This window comes from Labeo rohita, chromosome 1 (assembly GCF_022985175.1).
Source record: "Labeo rohita strain BAU-BD-2019 chromosome 1, IGBB_LRoh.1.0, whole genome shotgun sequence".
In the NCBI taxonomy this organism is placed as follows: Eukaryota; Metazoa; Chordata; class Actinopteri; order Cypriniformes; family Cyprinidae; genus Labeo; species Labeo rohita.
Genome location: NC_066869.1, coordinates 12,745,940 through 12,763,673, shown reverse-complemented (window position 1 = coordinate 12,763,673; position 17,734 = coordinate 12,745,940). Strand labels below are relative to the sequence as shown.

The 17,734-nt window shown below is 35.7% G+C and overlaps 1 protein-coding gene across 1 annotated transcript in view; it reads left to right on the top strand.

Moving 5' to 3' along the window:
- The window catches only part of LOC127162900 (complement C3), a 155,804-nt gene that overhangs the window by 86,672 nt on the left and 51,398 nt on the right, over positions 1 to 17,734 (top strand). Inside the window, exons 14-25 of the mRNA XM_051105821.1 lie at positions 64 to 216; positions 295 to 424; positions 523 to 567; positions 1,098 to 1,197; positions 1,432 to 1,461; positions 1,995 to 2,148; positions 2,522 to 2,617; positions 8,843 to 8,999; positions 9,148 to 9,311; positions 16,264 to 16,422; positions 16,533 to 16,592; positions 16,665 to 16,755. Coding sequence (XP_050961778.1) covers positions 64 to 216; positions 295 to 424; positions 523 to 567; positions 1,098 to 1,197; positions 1,432 to 1,461; positions 1,995 to 2,148; positions 2,522 to 2,617; positions 8,843 to 8,999; positions 9,148 to 9,311; positions 16,264 to 16,422; positions 16,533 to 16,592; positions 16,665 to 16,755 — 1,339 coding nt within the window. The remainder of the gene's footprint in view (positions 1 to 63; positions 217 to 294; positions 425 to 522; positions 568 to 1,097; positions 1,198 to 1,431; positions 1,462 to 1,994; positions 2,149 to 2,521; positions 2,618 to 8,842; positions 9,000 to 9,147; positions 9,312 to 16,263; positions 16,423 to 16,532; positions 16,593 to 16,664; positions 16,756 to 17,734) is intronic.

Genomic DNA, 17,734 nt, shown 5'->3' with positions numbered 1-17,734 from the left:
TCATGAATTAGTTGATGTGTCAAGCAACAAGGTCTGACTCAGTGTCTCTCATTTTAATTACAGCTCCAGATTAAGGTGAAGAACAAGATGAATTCCTATGGCACAGAAGATGAGGTCAAGCTGCAGATAACTGGAGATCCTGGAGCTAAAGTTGGTCTGGTGGTGGTTGACAAGGCTTTGAATGTCCTTAACAAGAACAGACTCACTCAGACAAAAGTGAAGGATGTTTACCAGAATCTCAACAATCACTGAATGCTTGCAATTGTTTTATAAATGATCTCGTTGTTGCTTTAGATCTGGGACGTCATAGAGAAGCATGACATCGGCTGTACAGCAGGAGGTGGAAGGGACAGTATGGGGGTTTTCACTGATGCAGGTCTGATGTTTGAGTCCAGCACTGCAGGAGGAACCAACACCAGAACAAGTACGTGTGTATATTTGTCATTTCTTCATTTTGAATAAAAACTCCAGTATATTTTATTCACTAAAGATAAGATTTTAAAGATAAAGATTTTTCTCTAGCACTGGAGTGTCCCTTCCTTTCAAAGAAAAGACGGCGATCACTGGGTGAGAAACAGCACTTATGATTCAACATTTTAAATATTAAGCATGTTTTTACAGTTTAACTCTGCTGTTAGATAGGCTGTTCTTCTATCATTTTGTTTTGTTAAAACTAATAAAGTTAACATCATCCTGATGATTGTCAGAGTTTGCTAGTAATGATCCAGCTGTGATGTCTCTGCTATTTGTGTCTGACATGACAGATATTCACTCTGGAAAAAAGTTACAAAACTGGAACGATTATGTTGTGGGGTGAATACTGAAATAATGCAATTTTTCGTGTTGTATCCAAACCATGACTATATTCTGACAAGTTAGGTTAAATTTCGGTAGGTCAGCCCTTATGTGGCTTCACCTTAGCATTATTTACATTTATGAGTTAAGAAACAATGTTAGAAAAAAACAGATAGATAAAAGACACAAAACAAGTTTAGAAAAATAACAATGAGACTAAACGGAAATTTGGAATTCAATAATGGTAATAAATTCAGATCCCAGAGAGATTAACGATTTGTTTTTGTTGAAACTCAAAACAGATGATGAAGACAACTATTATACAGATTCTGAAGATATTGTGTCACGTACGCAGTTCCCTGAGAGTTGGCTTTGGGAGGATATTGAGCTATGTGAGAACTGGTGAGTAGGAAACTTTTAAACAAAAGCTGTGAGTTGAGCTCCATTTAACTCATAACTACTTGCAGCAAATTATCGAAGCCATCAAACATATCAAAACAGGTCTGCAGGACACAACAGATATAAAGAATCTGACTATGATTTGGAATAAATTGAATGAAGTACTCTCAAAGATGCTCTGTATATATAGATAATAAACAAATAAATCTTCTTTCTTTGTTCTTTATTTGTATTAAGGTTATCAGCAGCAGCTAAGTTACCGAAAATCTGATGGATCCTACGGTACATGGATACAGATGCCGAGCAGCACATGGTAAAGTCATTATGATGTTATGAGGAAATAAACTTGTTTTTCTCTTTCACGCCTTGTTTCTACTAAATTACATTTTCAAAAGTATTATTAGTAAAAAATTTTAATACACTGTAATAAAAAAAAAATGCTTTGTTAAAAGCAACCCAATCACTGGGTGAAATATGGAAAACCCCAGTGATTGGGTTGTTAAATGTTTAACACAGCCACCTTGATAGCATTTGGGTTAAATGTTTAACACAGACGTCTGGGTAGTTTTATTTACAATATTCACTAACTAATGCCACTTAACTATGACTACATTTCTTGCTTAAAATGAACCCAAGATGAGGTTGGAAATAAACATTTATTAATATGTCCAATATATAACATTTACTACTATGTTGAATACATAAAAATTAAGTTGAGTTAAATAGAAGTAGTGTAGTAATGATAATTATAATATGCTTTAAATTTGACTTATTTCTGCTCTTCTGTTTGTCTGTTAAAGGTTGACGGCATATGTGGCCAAAATCTTTGCCATGGCCAGTGACCTCATAAATGTAGATGATAATGTGATCTGCAGCACCCTCAGGTGGCTGAATCTCAACAAACAACTGCCGAACGGCTCCTTTAAAGAAGATAAAGCTGTAATTCATATGGTTGTAAGTTGAATGCTGTTGAATCTGTGCTCACAAAGAAGGATGCAATAAACCAGAACCAGTGATTTATTTTTACTGTGGTTCCCAGTACTAATGCATTAAATAATCTTCAACACAAACTACAGCACAAACAAAATCCAACAATGCAGTGCAGTGACTGTGGACGTGAATGTAACAGTTTCTGGAGCTACATGTAAATTGAGCTATTTAGTTTTAAATACAAAGGTATTGCACAACTTCAGACAGCAGAATTAAAATATTAGAAATATTAGCCACAAAGAAATGAATTCACAAACTGCTATTAAATGTGTAAAACACACATATAAACTGACTGTTTTTGTTATATTCTGTTCTGTTTATTTGTGCTTTATTCCAGGGTGACGTACAGGGCAAAGATGCCGATGCGTCTCTGACAGCTTTTGTCCTGATCGCCATGCAAGAGGGCAGAGAGATCTGTGCTGGATCAGTTGGTGTAAGTGAACTTGTTTTTTTTATTTAATTTTATTTTATTTTATTACAACATGCAGGTTTATTTGCTCCTTCTGTAAATCACTCATAACTTTGCAGTCAGTATGTGGATAAGAGATGAGGCAAACAAATGATCTTTGATCTCATTACTATCTAAAACTTTTTTTTTCTATGTAAATGTTGGCGCTCTAGCGGTTAAAAAAACAGAACTGCATGCGTCCCGCAGAAGAACATTCTAACCAGAGCTACTTCTCTAAGTTTATGTCTATGGCGATTTACGCATGTATGTGTTACTCCGCAGCGACCATACCAGGATACAATAGTCCAAATATAAACACTTAATATAAGTGTAGCGTAGTGATTCAGGGTAAGACAAAAATGTGGTTTGGAAGGTGAATTCATGATGTACATGCTCATTGTATATATTTTGCAAACTGGAAATTCTGTCACCACTTAAGTTGTTCCAAACCTGTATCAATTTATTTCTTCTGCTGAACATAAAAGAAGATATTTTGAAGAATCTGGGAAACCAAACACTTTCTGCTCTCCATACTATGGATGTAATGGGGTCTATCAACAGTTTGTTGCCAGCATTCTTCAAAATATCTCCTTTTATGTGCAACAGAAGAAAGAAACTCATACAGCTTTGGAACATCATGAAGGTAAGTAAATAATGACAGAATTTTCATTTTCAGTCATGGATTGCGGAAGCGGGGTGGGGCCTGGGCCAGGGTAACTTTTGAGGTCTGGTACAAATTATGGCATACAAAAATACATATAGCTATAGACTGATATGGATTGTACTGTAGTTATTAATGTGGTTCAGGTTGAATTAATCACTGTGGTACATCTGGTCAAAATGCAAGGAGGATGCTTCTTCCTTCACAGAAGATTTATTTGCATTAGCATATGCAAACATGTGGGTGTTTGTGTGGTTCTACAAACAAGTAGAAAACAATAGTATGCATCAATACTTAACATTCACCATAGCATAACAATACAATAAACAACAGCAAAAATTAACAATATTAATAGTTAGAAAGACATTAGAACCTATCGGAAGTAATATTTTTCACTTTCAACACCTTATCCATAAATTATTCAACTTGGTCAGACCGGTGTTACGGTTTAACTGGTGACAGTGTTATCTGGTGACCAACTTCCTGGTTCAGGTCCTCCGCACCAGATGTGATGGAACAACAGTGGCAGATTCGCCGATCCTGAAAGCACAAACTGACGTGATATTAAGCTGTCTAATAAACGCACACTTGTTCATTACATGATTTTGGTATTCTTGTAAAGATTACAAATTATTGGTATGATGGCCCGTAGCGGAAAAAAAAAAAAAAAAAAAAAAAAAAAAGCTTGTTTGGCATGAGTTTCGAACATGCACAAAATACAGTCGTATTATGAGACGACATTACCGAACGCATTGAGCTATTGAACTGCGCTGATTCAACTGCGGATTTCGAGATTCAAGTAGGATTTTACTCTCGGCGTGATATTATGAAAAGTAGCATTTTTCACATATGATTTACAGTTTATTTGAATAAATATTAAAAATGTAAAAGGTGTGCATCATACTTGATACCTACATGAACATTTTATAGTTGTTTTTGTGACTTTAAGTCATTTTACTCAAATGTTATTGAGCTTTAAATTATGGAAAATGTTGCTTTTTAACCTATTCGGTAGTGAAAAGTAGCATTTTAAACATGTGATTTACAGTTTATTTGAATAAATATCAAAAATGTAAAAGGTGTGCATTATAGTTGACACCTACATAAACACTTTACAGTTGGTTGTGTGATTGTAAGTCATTCGCTGTAAATGCTATTGAAGTTAGAAAAGTGTATAATAATGTCGTATATCACTTTAGAGACGGTCCCTAAATTTGCGAATATCCAACGTCCAACGTCAAGCCAACTTTATGCCAGTAATGACTAAGCATTTCTTAACGTATTCAACAGTGCCGTCTAAATACTCTTTCAATACACATAACAAATAAGAAATATACGTCCGTTTCATATAAACTAGAAGAAGAAAGAACAGTATAAACAATAATAATCATGCAACATGTAATATGTACACGCAGGTTGTTCGGCCATAACTCACGAAGCATAATTATGATGATAACCCATAAACAACACGCTAAGTATGATCAATAAACATAGAAACTTACTTTTAGATGCAGGCACACGATTAAATAACACCACTCTTTAAAAATGAGGAAAACTCTCCTACGCTCCGCATTCTATATTAATTGCATATGGCAAATATTTATTTTTTATTTTTATTTGTATTCTTCATGTTACTTGTATGACTAGGTATTTAAAAATGTAATTATTAAATGGGTCCCAATGAAAATGTACTCGCAAAGTAAGATCTCGAACATTAGGACATGCAAAGTGAATCGCGCACATGACTGGACAGAAAGTGAGGCTTCGACGAAAGGGATTTCTACATTAACTAGCCTCGAATCGAGGCTTCATCTGGCATGCCCTCTAACACAAGCTCTGATGTCTCGGATCAAATGTCATTTCACTAGTTGACAGTCATTCAAGATTTAGCGATCCAAACTTGCTAATGATGTGGAAACACGAATTTAAAGAGCATATGTTTTCCCTAAGAACGTAATGGCATCTCTCATAAAGGTGTGCATATTTACAAAGTAAACAATGGTCCAAAAAAACACTTACCCACATAGCAATTGACATCTGGCCCAGCTCTGGGCCAAGCAAGGAATTACACTTGGCCCAAGTGCAGCAAAGAATTACGGCCCTTGTTTGGCCCAGATCTGGACTACAGACGTGAGCCACACATGAGCCATAACTGGCCCAAATCTCAGCCAAATAGTAACTTATAATCAGCTCTGAACTGAGCCAGAACAAGTTTTAATAGTGCTACACAATGTCAGCCTTCAGTAAACCACATAGAGACCAGTCTTAAACCAGAAACCCCAAAACTGAGCCATGTCTAAAGGTGTAACTGTGTTTTACTGCTTATTGATGGATCCATGGCTGAGTTGGTTTTTGTTTTTCTTTTTTAGGCTCAGTTTTGGGGTTTCTGGTTAAAGACTGGACTCTATGTGGTTTACTGAAGGCTTGATTGGGTCCCAGATAGCAAGAGAGTAGTGGAAAACAGTTGATTTGTCAATGTTAATGTCATTAAATCAATTAATGTTGAAAAAATGTTGACATTGCAACAAACCACCATTACTGTGATCAGTGATTGCTTTAGTTGGGTTCTTGCTTTTGCTTCAAGTCAGTTCTTTCTCTGTGTTATAATGGTGTTTTGATGTAAACACTTATGCTACTGAAAAGAGATGTTTTAAAATTGAGTTAAAGTAGTAAGTACTTTTTGGAATGGGTGTCAACCAGCAATACAGTTGAGAAACAATTCTAAATAATATTGATGAATGTCATTACTGATGTAAGTCTTCTGTATCACAAATGCCAAAAAAAAGAAAAAAAAAATCTGTGGTAGTAAATGAAAAGATTTAGGTATGAACACTCAACATACAAACCGCAACAATGGTGACAATCACCAAACTAATTCAGATCAACTGCAATGCATGCTGGGAATCATGAATGACTTTTTACTATATTGATACCCAGCATGCATTTCTGCATAGAATTTTCTTTTGCTGATTGTCACCATCGTTGAGTTTCATACACTGATTCTTGATGTCTAATTGATTCAGTAATTTAAAGAATTTTTTTTTTTTATATTCTCTGTTAATTCATAAAAGTATGATACGGTTTTATTCAGCTTTAATCCCACATTGCAGGATCACACCATCATTCAAAAGCCCAACACACTTGTGAACAACTCATTATATAACCTTGCAATGGTTATAGTCACCACCATCACTTAATCTCCACACATCTTAGTTTTCACCATCTCAAACAACATGCTTTCATGCAATGTTACAAAAGTCAAAGAAAATCTAATGTTAAAGTACAAAGAGTCAAGAGCCCAACTAAAGCAATCACTGATCACAACAATGGTGGTTTGTTGAAAATTACATTTTTTTTCAACATTTAGTTATTAGCAAAAGTTATATTCATTCAATGCCATTAACATTGACAAATCAACTACTTTTAACATTGATTCAATGGTTGCTTGGGGGTAGCACTAATAAAACTTGTTCTGGCTCAGTTCAGGGCTGGTTATACGTTACTATTTGGCTGAGATTTGGGCCAGTTATGGCTCATGTGTGGCTCACGTCTGTAGTCCAGATCTGGGCCAAACAAGGGCCGTAATTCTTTGCTGCACTTGGGCCAAGTGTAACTCCTTGCTTGGCCCAGAGCTGGGCCAGATGTCAATTGCTATGTGGGTAGCCTCTTCGCTAATTAGCACACAAACCATTGGTGTATACGTCCGCCGCCTCACCGGAAGTTGTACCCACGTTCTTTTTTACAGTAGCGCTCCCCTGAAAGTTGTGGATAAAATCTTTGAAATCGCAATCACATCGGAATATTTACCTGCTTTCGCGCAACCGCTGATCCAGAGAGAGCTCTGGTCATGTAAGTTAAGATTTATGTTTGAACAAGCTTCACCAGCAGAATGCACGATATAGGCTACATTTCTGTGTTAAACAAACATTAAATAATAACTAAAGTATTGGGATATATATTCATTAGAGCCCTGCACGGGCCTCCTATATATGCCCTTGCCCGGCCCTGGCCCGAGACGCTCAGGCCCTAGCCCGGCCGTTGTCCGACAGATTATCAGAATTATCGGCCCGAGTCCAACCCGAGCCCGTCTTTTTTCCTCCTTCTTCCAAAACAGCTTAAACTGTTTCATATTGAAATGGTTCAGTTTTGTATGTAATGGCAAAGTGATTATATTTCGTTTCATTCTTTTAAGTCAATTTAGAAAAAACGTTTGGAGCATTTTTGTTCATTAAATATAGGCTAAGTTTTTGTTTTTAAAGTAACGACCAAGCGGCCAGCGGAGGACTGATCTGAAACATCAATTTTGTCTTCTCAAATCATAACGACTTGCCTAAAAGAGTTCAAGTATAAAACAGTGTTAGTTCAATGTTACACTTAGATAAATGTGCGCTATTAGGCACATATCCAGTCCTTTGTGCAGAGAGTGAAAGGTAAAGCCTCATTGCATGGAGGCGCCAGCGCGATCACTTGCATTTCTTTGGAAAGAGTTTAACATATTCCGTCATTTTTGCTCATAAAGGTAAGAGTAATGCATAATTCGGAACTGTTAAGGGTCTACTTTTATTTGTGTGCACTCACAATATCAACAAAACGTTGCAAACGGTGCTTTTATTAAATAAAGAAAACAAACATGATGCGCTTTCTGCTGCCTCAACAGGAGCGCTTGACAAAAATGAACCGAAACTCAGCAAATGCATACCTCACAGACATGATACATATATCTATAGAAAGCTTAAAATTATTACTTAACGGAATAAAACAAATACTCTTTCACATATACAAAAAAAAACTCTTTCAATATGTAATCTGTAAAGATGCATTACTCTAAAGGCGCGTCCAAAGAGGAGATGGTGAGTCAGGATCCGCAACTTCATCCTTGCGACACTGACTCAGAAAACACTGGTTTATTAATAAATAATTCAAATATCTCCTTACTACTTCCCCCGACACATTAATTGTAATTACTTTTGCCGGTGCTTTGTGGCAAGTTTCAGCCTATTGCGTGCGCTTGAACGCGGCTGCGCTGATTTGCTGCTATTGGCGGAGACACTAAACGCTTTCGGTCTGGAAAGTGAACGCGAAATTGAAGTCTCGTGTTGTTTCCACCAGCGTAGAAATTTGTTTTCATCACCATAATTGGTGTGTGTATAAAATATAAAAAATAAGGAGAAGCCTAAAACAGGCCTGAAGCCCGGCCCCCATCTGAACTATGACCTGAAAATTGTCCCGAAGCCCAGACTTATTTATAACATTATAGACATTTATAAATTGATTCATTTATAAAATTAAATAAAACATTTTTAACTAATAACTATACTATTAATATTGTTTTTAATATTAAAATGTAAACTAGCATGTAAAATGTATAATCTTACAGACTTTATAGACCCCCTCCCCTCACACACACACACACACCTTCCTGGGCCCCACCTTCTTTTGGTACGTTCCATGTTTTCAGTGAACTATTGCTTGAACTGAGTTGACTGAGGTGCATTCTGTGTGACGTAGATTTAAGAACTTACTTTTACGTTTCACACACACTTTTATAGAGTCTGAATGAAAGCATGAGGAAGGCTGTTTCCTTCTTGGAAGGTCGACTTCCACAACTGACCAATCCTTACGCTGTTGCAATGACGTCCTACGCCATGGCCAATGCTGACAAACTTGATATAGACATCTTGATGAGACACTCCATTCACGGACAAGGTCACTCACATCAACATGTCAACAAAAAGTGTTTCACTTTATACATCACAGAACAATAAAACAAAGCCAAGTAGAAATTATGAAATAATAGCTGCTTGTTGGTATCAGTAACATTAATGCAGTGTGTTGTGTGTTGTGTTTGAAACAGCCGGTAGGTCCTGGACTGTCCCTGGACAGCAGTATCACTCACTAGAGGCGACGGCGTATGCTGTGCTGGCACTTGTGAAGGCCAAAGACTTTGATAAAGCAGGAGAGGCAGTGCACTGGCTGAAAAGACAACAGACACACTATGGAGCATCTGGCAGCACACAGGTACACTACTAATAATACTATTAATATATAACCTGAAATGATGGAAAATATAAGCTAGACTATTTAAAGCAGAGGTTCTATTTAAATATAAAGTCTGCACTGTTCTGTGCACCTCTTAGGCCGTTTGAGTATCATTTTACACATTTGTAACTAATAATCTGCAACTTCGACTTTGAAAAACAGGTGTTTTTTATTATTGTCTGTGTGGAAATCGAAATCAGCTTTTCACATCAAAGCTGTGAGTGTAAATTTGAACTTATGAATATGAATATGACAAGTGCTCAAATTCAAATCAACAATCTCTCGAGTTTCGGTTAAGGCTAGAGGTAGACAGCTGTGGATACTGGGCATGCGCACATCAATCTAGTGTAATTTTTGTCACACTACAACAATAATGCTGTTTTTGTATAGTAAGGGCTAAGTTTAGGGTTGGGGTGGGTGTAGACATTAATAAAACACAATCTAATAGGTAAAAAATGTCCTTGTTAGTTTCAGGTCGAAGCTGTATCCCTTCTAGCCACAACCCTCTTTTACCTTCATAGCCGTGTGTGTTGTCTTCTCTTTAATTGCATCTGGGAGGGCTGAATTATAGTCTTGCACCACAGCGCTGGTCAAACTGTGTTATTGCAGACCCTTAGGTCATATGTTTAAGTTGTGATTGAGTTTCTCAGGTTCTCAGTTCTGCTGTTACAAAAAAGAAAACATGAGCTTCATCTTTAGAGCTGCTCTGAGAGTCACTTCACCAGCATCCTCAAATCACTTACACACACAGAAACTCAAAGGTCTTCATGAAAACCTGTCAAAATAAAAGTCTGGTTTACCTTGAAGAAATTTTGACAAAAAAATATTGCTATTGTACAGTAGAATGTACTTCTAAAAAGTACTAATAGGTAAAAAAAAAAAAAAAAAAAATTAGGTGTATATCTGGTGTCTGAATAATTTTCAGTTTGACTATATATCCTTTAGTTATTTTTTTACACTTAATTATGTCCATTAAAATGTGTTTTATTACTTTCACTGTTCAATTTTTTTTTTTTTTTTGCTCTATGGTACATCATCTTTAATTTAATAGCATTAAACTGCTCCATTGCAGCAACTCAGTACTGTAATCACGCGTTTTGTTGTAATAATGCAGGGAACCACTCGTTATGAATCTCCTAACTCTGATATTTTCAGAAATATAAATCACGTTTTTTTTTATCTGAAACATGCTGCTATTTGGGCTATAATCTAAAGAGACTCAAATAATGCAGAAACACTCATGAAGCCAGCAAAACATGCGCAACGCGCTCAAGTACAGTACAGCCTAGCGCATTTCACACAGACTGCTAGTGATCACTTTCGTCGTACAGTCGCGTCTGCTTAAAGTTGAAAATAAATGTTTATAGTGAATGCCTCTATAAATTTTGTTTCATATTTACGAATTTGTTTTAATCCAAAAGATGCGTGTGCTAAATATGCGAACATCCATAAAGATCACGTAACAAAAGTGCGCGCTCTCTTTCTCTTTGCTGCGCGCTCTCTAAGACATCTCTAGACATCCTTAATCTCTAATGACTCCATTCTCCTGTCTGTTGTCCGTGTTTCTTTGCCTGAATACGCACTTGTCACATGATGTGTGGTATCGGCCAGAGGTGTATAGTCCAGGGGTCAGAAAGTAGAAGTCCTGCCATATATTTGTTCCACCCATGAACTGATGAAATGATTTCACCAGAGGTGGAACCAAGTCCTTCAGTTTAAGTCACAAGCAAGTCTCAAGTCACATACCAAGTCCTCGAAGAGTTAAAGGTAATGAGATAATTAAGTGACTAATTAAATGATGATTGTGCATTAGTGATGAACACCTGCTGTTATTGAGAATTACAGAGGATCAGATGTTGATGTTTTATTGGTTAAATGATGCTACCATCATGGAGATCAGTGTTTGCTTTAGTTGGGCTCCTGACCCTTTTTGAAAACGCAAAGTAATTTGCTTCTTAACAATTACACTATTGTTTCACAGCAAGTGTTTGCACATTGCTGAATCAGAAGCTTTTGGTAGTAGATTAGTACTCATATTTTGTTTTTAAGTCATATGACCTATCATAATGTAAGGTTGTGTAGATTTTGAACAATCAGTCCTGTGAAGCTCAGTATTCAAGTAGTTAAAATTTAATACAAATTCTGCTGTATGTAAGGCACAATGTATTTTAGCTCTTCTTATATTTAGACACACGCAGACATCAAGAACCAGCATATGAATCTCAACAATGGTGACAATCAACAAAATCTGTAATGCTGCAATGCATGCTGGGTAACACCATTGTAAAAATGGCCATCATGCACTGCAGTACGAAGAATTATTGTCACCACTGTTGAGGATCATATGATAAGTGTTCATGTCTAAAAGCTTGAGCTATTGCAAGTTTTCTCCCCAATATTTCAGCATTATAGTGGCATTTGTTAAATATCACTTTTCTTCGGTTCTGTGAAAGTTCAATGTTTGTCTAAAAACCAAAAAGTAACTATTACATGCAAAAAACATGTTACCTACACTGTAAAAAATTGCACTGTAAAATAATAGTAATTTACTGGCAGCTGTGGTTGCCAGCATTATACTGTTATTTTAAAGCTCTCTACCGTTAATTTACAGCTCTTCATTTTTACAGTATGTTACCGTTATTATACCATGTGGTAACTCATTTTATTTTGGAAACCGATTGCTTCAAACCATTTGAGTTTTAAAAAAACTATTGTTTATATGTTGTTAGTACAGTGAACTTATTTAATTTGAGTCCACTAAGAACAATATTTCTTAATATAAACCCACAAACACTTAAAGTGTAATAAAGAAGCAATTGACTTTTACTCAAATCTTTATAGATTGTCATTAACTAACAAAAGCACAAATTTGTGTAATAAAGTGCTTAAAGAGATTGTCACTATATCAGCAATTCTACAATTACTGTCTTTAAATAAAGCAGCAAAACATCAGTGTTTGTGGCTCATCATTGCCTGAAGCACAAGCTCTACTCTCCAGCACAATGGTGACCCACAAAACTACACTGTTAAAAATTGCTGTAAAAAAACGGCCAAATTTTGACAGTAAAATGCTGTTTTCCATTAAAACAGTGCATTCTGGGTATTATTTGTCATTTTCGAAAAAGTAGCCTGCTGCTATGTATCGTGAATTAACAGCGTTCAACATCGACACTCAGAGACTGTGTTTAAAATCAAACTCTACACCCTCATTCACTATTCCCTACATGAGTTTACTAATATAGTCCACCTTACAGAGATAATGAAAACTAATGAGTGACTTCAGACACTGACGAACAGCTGCTGTTAATGAGCAGAATCACTGATTGAAAGAGAAACAAGACAAACACAAGAACTATAGAACTGACTTCAGCCACAGCCTTAGATGACATCAACTGAACATTTAAACAACTCAACACACAGCTTTACCAACTTCACACATTTCTAACCAGACTGATTTTATTTCTGTCAGATGTCTATAGAAGATCTTATTGAGAATGAACAGATGTTTAGATGATGATGTTTTATTGTTTTGTTTGACGATACCATTGTGGAGATCAGTGTTTGCTTTAATTGGGCTCCTGACTATTGACATTAAAACATAGATATATTTGTTGTAACTGGGTTTTTATGATGCATTAGTTACAGCAATGCTGGTCAGTTGATGTTAGCTATGTCTAGTTGGGCATGAATGTCATCTACTGAGCTGGTTCTGAGTCTTGTGAGACTCATTAAGAGTTTATTTTTGAGCGTGTGTTTATTTGTTGCTTTTTTTTTTTCCACAAAGTGTGTTACAGCATGAGATCTTTCGATAATGTGGGAACCAGAGAAGAAGGATTTAATAGTTAAAATTTAAAACTACTGTGGCATTTATACTCAAATAGAGACATAAAGAATCAGCATATGAATCTCAACAATGGTGACAATCGAAAGCTTCATGCTGCAATGCATGCTGGGTATCAGCACACTACAAAACCTCACCCATGACTTGTTCTCACCATTGTTGAGATTCATACGATGATTCTTGATGTGTGTATCTAAATTGTACTAATGCTTTTTTTTTTTTTTTTTAAATGAGTGGTCTTTTTTATATCTGCATACCCATTTTTGTTTTTTCACATCACATTCAATAAAAGAAAACACACTGGATAAAACCTCTGTTATTACCAAACCATAAACAATTCCAGATTTCTTTGTGGTCTTCAATAAAAATATATATATATATATATATATATATATATATGTGTTTTTTTTTTTTTGTTTTTTTTTTGTCATAACAAGCATGTTGTAAACATACACAATTACAACAACTAAACTAAAACGGACCTTAAAATGTCAAGGTTCAACAGCCCAACTAAAGTAAACACTGATCTCCACCGTGGTAGTGAAAGAAAAAAAAAAAAAAACCTAAACCTCACAGAAATAAAGTCAGTGTGGTAATAATTGAAGCTGCTAATGCTGTTTTAGGAGTTTAATCAGATCTTGAGAGATTTAATGTCTTCTTTTATTTCAGTTGATGTCATCTAAGGCTGTGGCTGAAGTCAGTTGTTCTTGTGTTATTCTTTCATTCAGTGATTTTGTTTGTTAACAGCTGGTGTTCATCGCTAATGCTCAATCAGAACGTGATCAATCATATAATTATCTCATTAACTTCAGCACTAATTCAGTATTACTCAAACACTCTGTAGTGTTGACACATTATAAGTGTTCATTTAAAACTGAGGATTTTGCTGTGGGTTTTAAAGGGTTAAAGATGTATGATGGAAAAAAAAACAGCATGAAATGTAATTTAACAGTAATAAACTGTAATTAATTTACGGCAACACACTGTAGAAAAACAGTAACTTGCTGGCAACCGAGCTGCCAGTTGATTACTGTTAATTCAAGAAAAAAACAGTAATATACTGTAAAACACAACAGTCAGATTTACCGAGCAAATCAAGTTATTTTCACTAAAATATTAGTGAATGTTCATAGAAAAACAATTATGCAAAGTCATTAACTGGTAAGGAGAGTAAATATTTGATTGTGTCTAACTGATGTGTTTTTGTACAAGAGAGATCTGTCAGTTTAATTTAGTTTTGTGGGTCACCATTGTGCTGGAGAGTAGAGCTTGTGCTTCAGACAATGATGAGCCACAAACACTGATGTTTTGCTGCTTTATTTAAAGACAATAATTGTGGAATTGCTGATATAGTGATAATCTTTTTACTAAGCACTTTATTACACAAATTTGTGCTTTTGTTAGTTAATGACAATCTGTAAAGATTTGAGTAAAAGTCGATTGCTTCTTTATTACACTTTAAGTGTTTGTGGGTTTATATTAAGAAATATTTCTTCTTAGTGGACTCAAATTAAATAAATTCACTGTATTAACAACATATAAACAATAGTTTTTTTAAAACTCAAATGGTTTGAAGCAATCGGTTTCCAAAATAAAATGAGTTACCACATGGTATAATAACGGTAACATACTGTAAAAATGAAGAGCTGTAAATTAACGGTAGAGAGCTTTAAAATAACAGTATAATGCTGGCAACCACAGCTGCCAGTAAATTACTGTTATTTTACAGTGCAATTTTTTACAGTGTAATTTGTTATCATAAGCTTTTGATTCTGCAATGTGTAAACACTTGCCATGAAACAACACTGCAATTGTTTAAAAGCTAAAAACTTTGAATTATTAAAAAGGGTCAGGAGCCCAACTAAATAGTGATGGGATTTATGGCTCTTTGAGGGGATCCGGATCTTGGCGATCCGTTCCTTTTAAAGAGCCGTTCAAAAGAAAAAAAAAGTTTTGGCTCTTTTTAAATATTTAGTCAGTTTTAAGAAGCCAGCTTGGGGGGCATCTCAGTTTATCCTGGAAATAATCACTGGGAGGAATGATGAGGTGAGATTTGTAGTCAAATAGTTAAAACTCAGATATCACACACCAATATCTGAGTTTGAATTATTCTGAAATATTGATTATTACCTCATTTGTCATGTGTGGACTATATTCCATAGGGTTGCACAACATCCCTCTGCTTAGACAGTGACATCACTATTTTGGATTTACCTTTAGTACAAAGTGTGTGTGTATGTGTAAAGCTACGTTGACTTATGTTATTCATACAATACCTTCTCACAAATAAACATCAAAAACAAAGCCGGCTGCAATGAATTTCTGTGCAAAACAGCTTTTACTACAAACACTTCCACACAAGAACATTTTGATAGAAAACAAAAACTATTTAAAGTTTTAAAATTAGGCAGTAGCACCCCTGCGCTGGGTGCGCCCCTCCCCCTATAACTGTTCTGTCTCGCGGAGGAGCTAATTTGTGTGCATCTGTGTGAAACACGCATAGGAAAAAAAGAACGACAGAAAGAACGGCTCCCCCCCAGCCGCGACTCGGCTCCCATCGTTCATGTTTATGAGCCGTTCAAAAGAATTGGTTCGTTCGCGAACGTCACAACTCTACTGCTTATTAACATCAGGTGTCTTTAATAATGGTCAATCATCACTCAATGAATCATTTAATTACCTCATTAACTTTGACACTGCTTCAGTGTTCATGTTAACACTCAAATAAACTCCCGGGAGAGTTCATTTAACACTGGGCTTTTTGCTGTGTAGACTTTACCTACTTTTTTTTAGTTTGTCTTAGCTGATCAATTCAGGTATTCTTTACTCAGACATATAGGACAGAATCTACCCAAACAAACTGAGTGTAAATTGTTACCTTAGTTTACCTCATTTTATTGAGTAGATTCTATAGGTTGTTTTTTACAGTGTATTTATCATCAATTTCATTTCCTTTCCTTCTTCTTTACTTCAATTTATTTTACCATTAAAACAGTCCAGAAAAATTGAAGTAAATGACGACAGAATGTTCGTGTTTGGCTGCTGGAAACCTCCCACTGAAAGTTCATTTCCAAAACTGGTCTTTTCTAGGCGACCATCATGGTGTTCCAGGCTGTGGCAGAGTATCACACACAGGTGAAGGAACAACAAAACATCAATCTGGAGATAGAGCTGTCCATGACAGGAAGAAGCAGACCTTTCAGATGGACTTTCAAAAGAAACAATATGCATCTTACACGGTCACAAAGGGTGAGGAGTCTACATCAGTACTGTTTGAGCAATAAAATCTTCAGGTATCTCTATTACTTCATGGATTTGATTATTCTGGTGACTCGAGTACGTCTGCGTTCACTCAACAGGTGGACATCAATGAGGAGTTCAATGTAACTGCTAGAGGAACTGGAACAGCCACTCTCTCAGTGAGTATTCATGAGTGTTTATACAGTCAACGGCAAGATTAAATCTAATCTGAAACGTGATGCTATTTTCAGGTTCTGATGCTGTACTACGCCAGACCTGTTGAGAAGTCGTCTGACTGTACATTCTTTGGTCTGACTGTTAAAATGGAGAAAACCCCTGAGAGTAAGATTCCATGCCCTTTCTGTGGCATACATTCAGAGCTAAAATAAAACCTCCAAAACACTTCATTATGTGTTGGTTGTTGGTTTTAAGTATTATTATTATTATTATTATTATTATTATTATTATTATTTTATTTATTTATTTTTTTCCTTTAGCAAAACCTGGAACCATTGAATCTTACGTGCTGATTATGGATTTCTAGTATGTGAACATCTGTTCTAATAAGTTTATTGTTATGCCTAGAAACCATTTGTTTTTAATTTATCAGCATGTGTTTATTATGGCTGTTTTCACACTTGGTTTGTTTAATTGATCGACTGTGTAGATGAAGCAAACCTCCAAAGCCTACAAGACCTGTTAATAAAATCTGCTCTTGATCTCCATCTTCACAGCTACAAAAGTGATAAAAGTGATGCCACCATGACTATTCTGGATATTGGCATACCGACAGGATTTACTGTGGATAGCAGAGATCTGGAAGAGGTATTGTGATGATAAACTAACAAACTAGCAAACCTGATAATATGATAATATGTCTGAAATGATTTGGCATAATACGTCACTACAGTAGCTGTGCTAATCTAAACACAGCTATAGCTAGTGCAGCTCTTTAGCATTATGTCAGCTTGTTAAGTTCAGTTAAGTTCTGCTGAGTCCATCAAACAAACTTTGAAAGAAAATAACTGAATTGATAATGTCACTAACTGCAACATTAGCACTGTTATTAAACTGAATTGAATCAACATAGAACTAACGTTCACTAAATAACAACACTGTTCTGTAGAGGTTCAGCCTGTAGAGGCTAAATTTAACTCATTTTTTATTAAATTTGTAACTTAGAAACAGATGAACTGCACTACAACAACACTGTATGAACTGAGCTGAATCATGACACTGTTATCTGAGCTGCTTTACAGCTGAAATGTTGTTTTGTCATTGATGAATTATACAGCATTTTAACACTGTTGTTTTTCAGTTG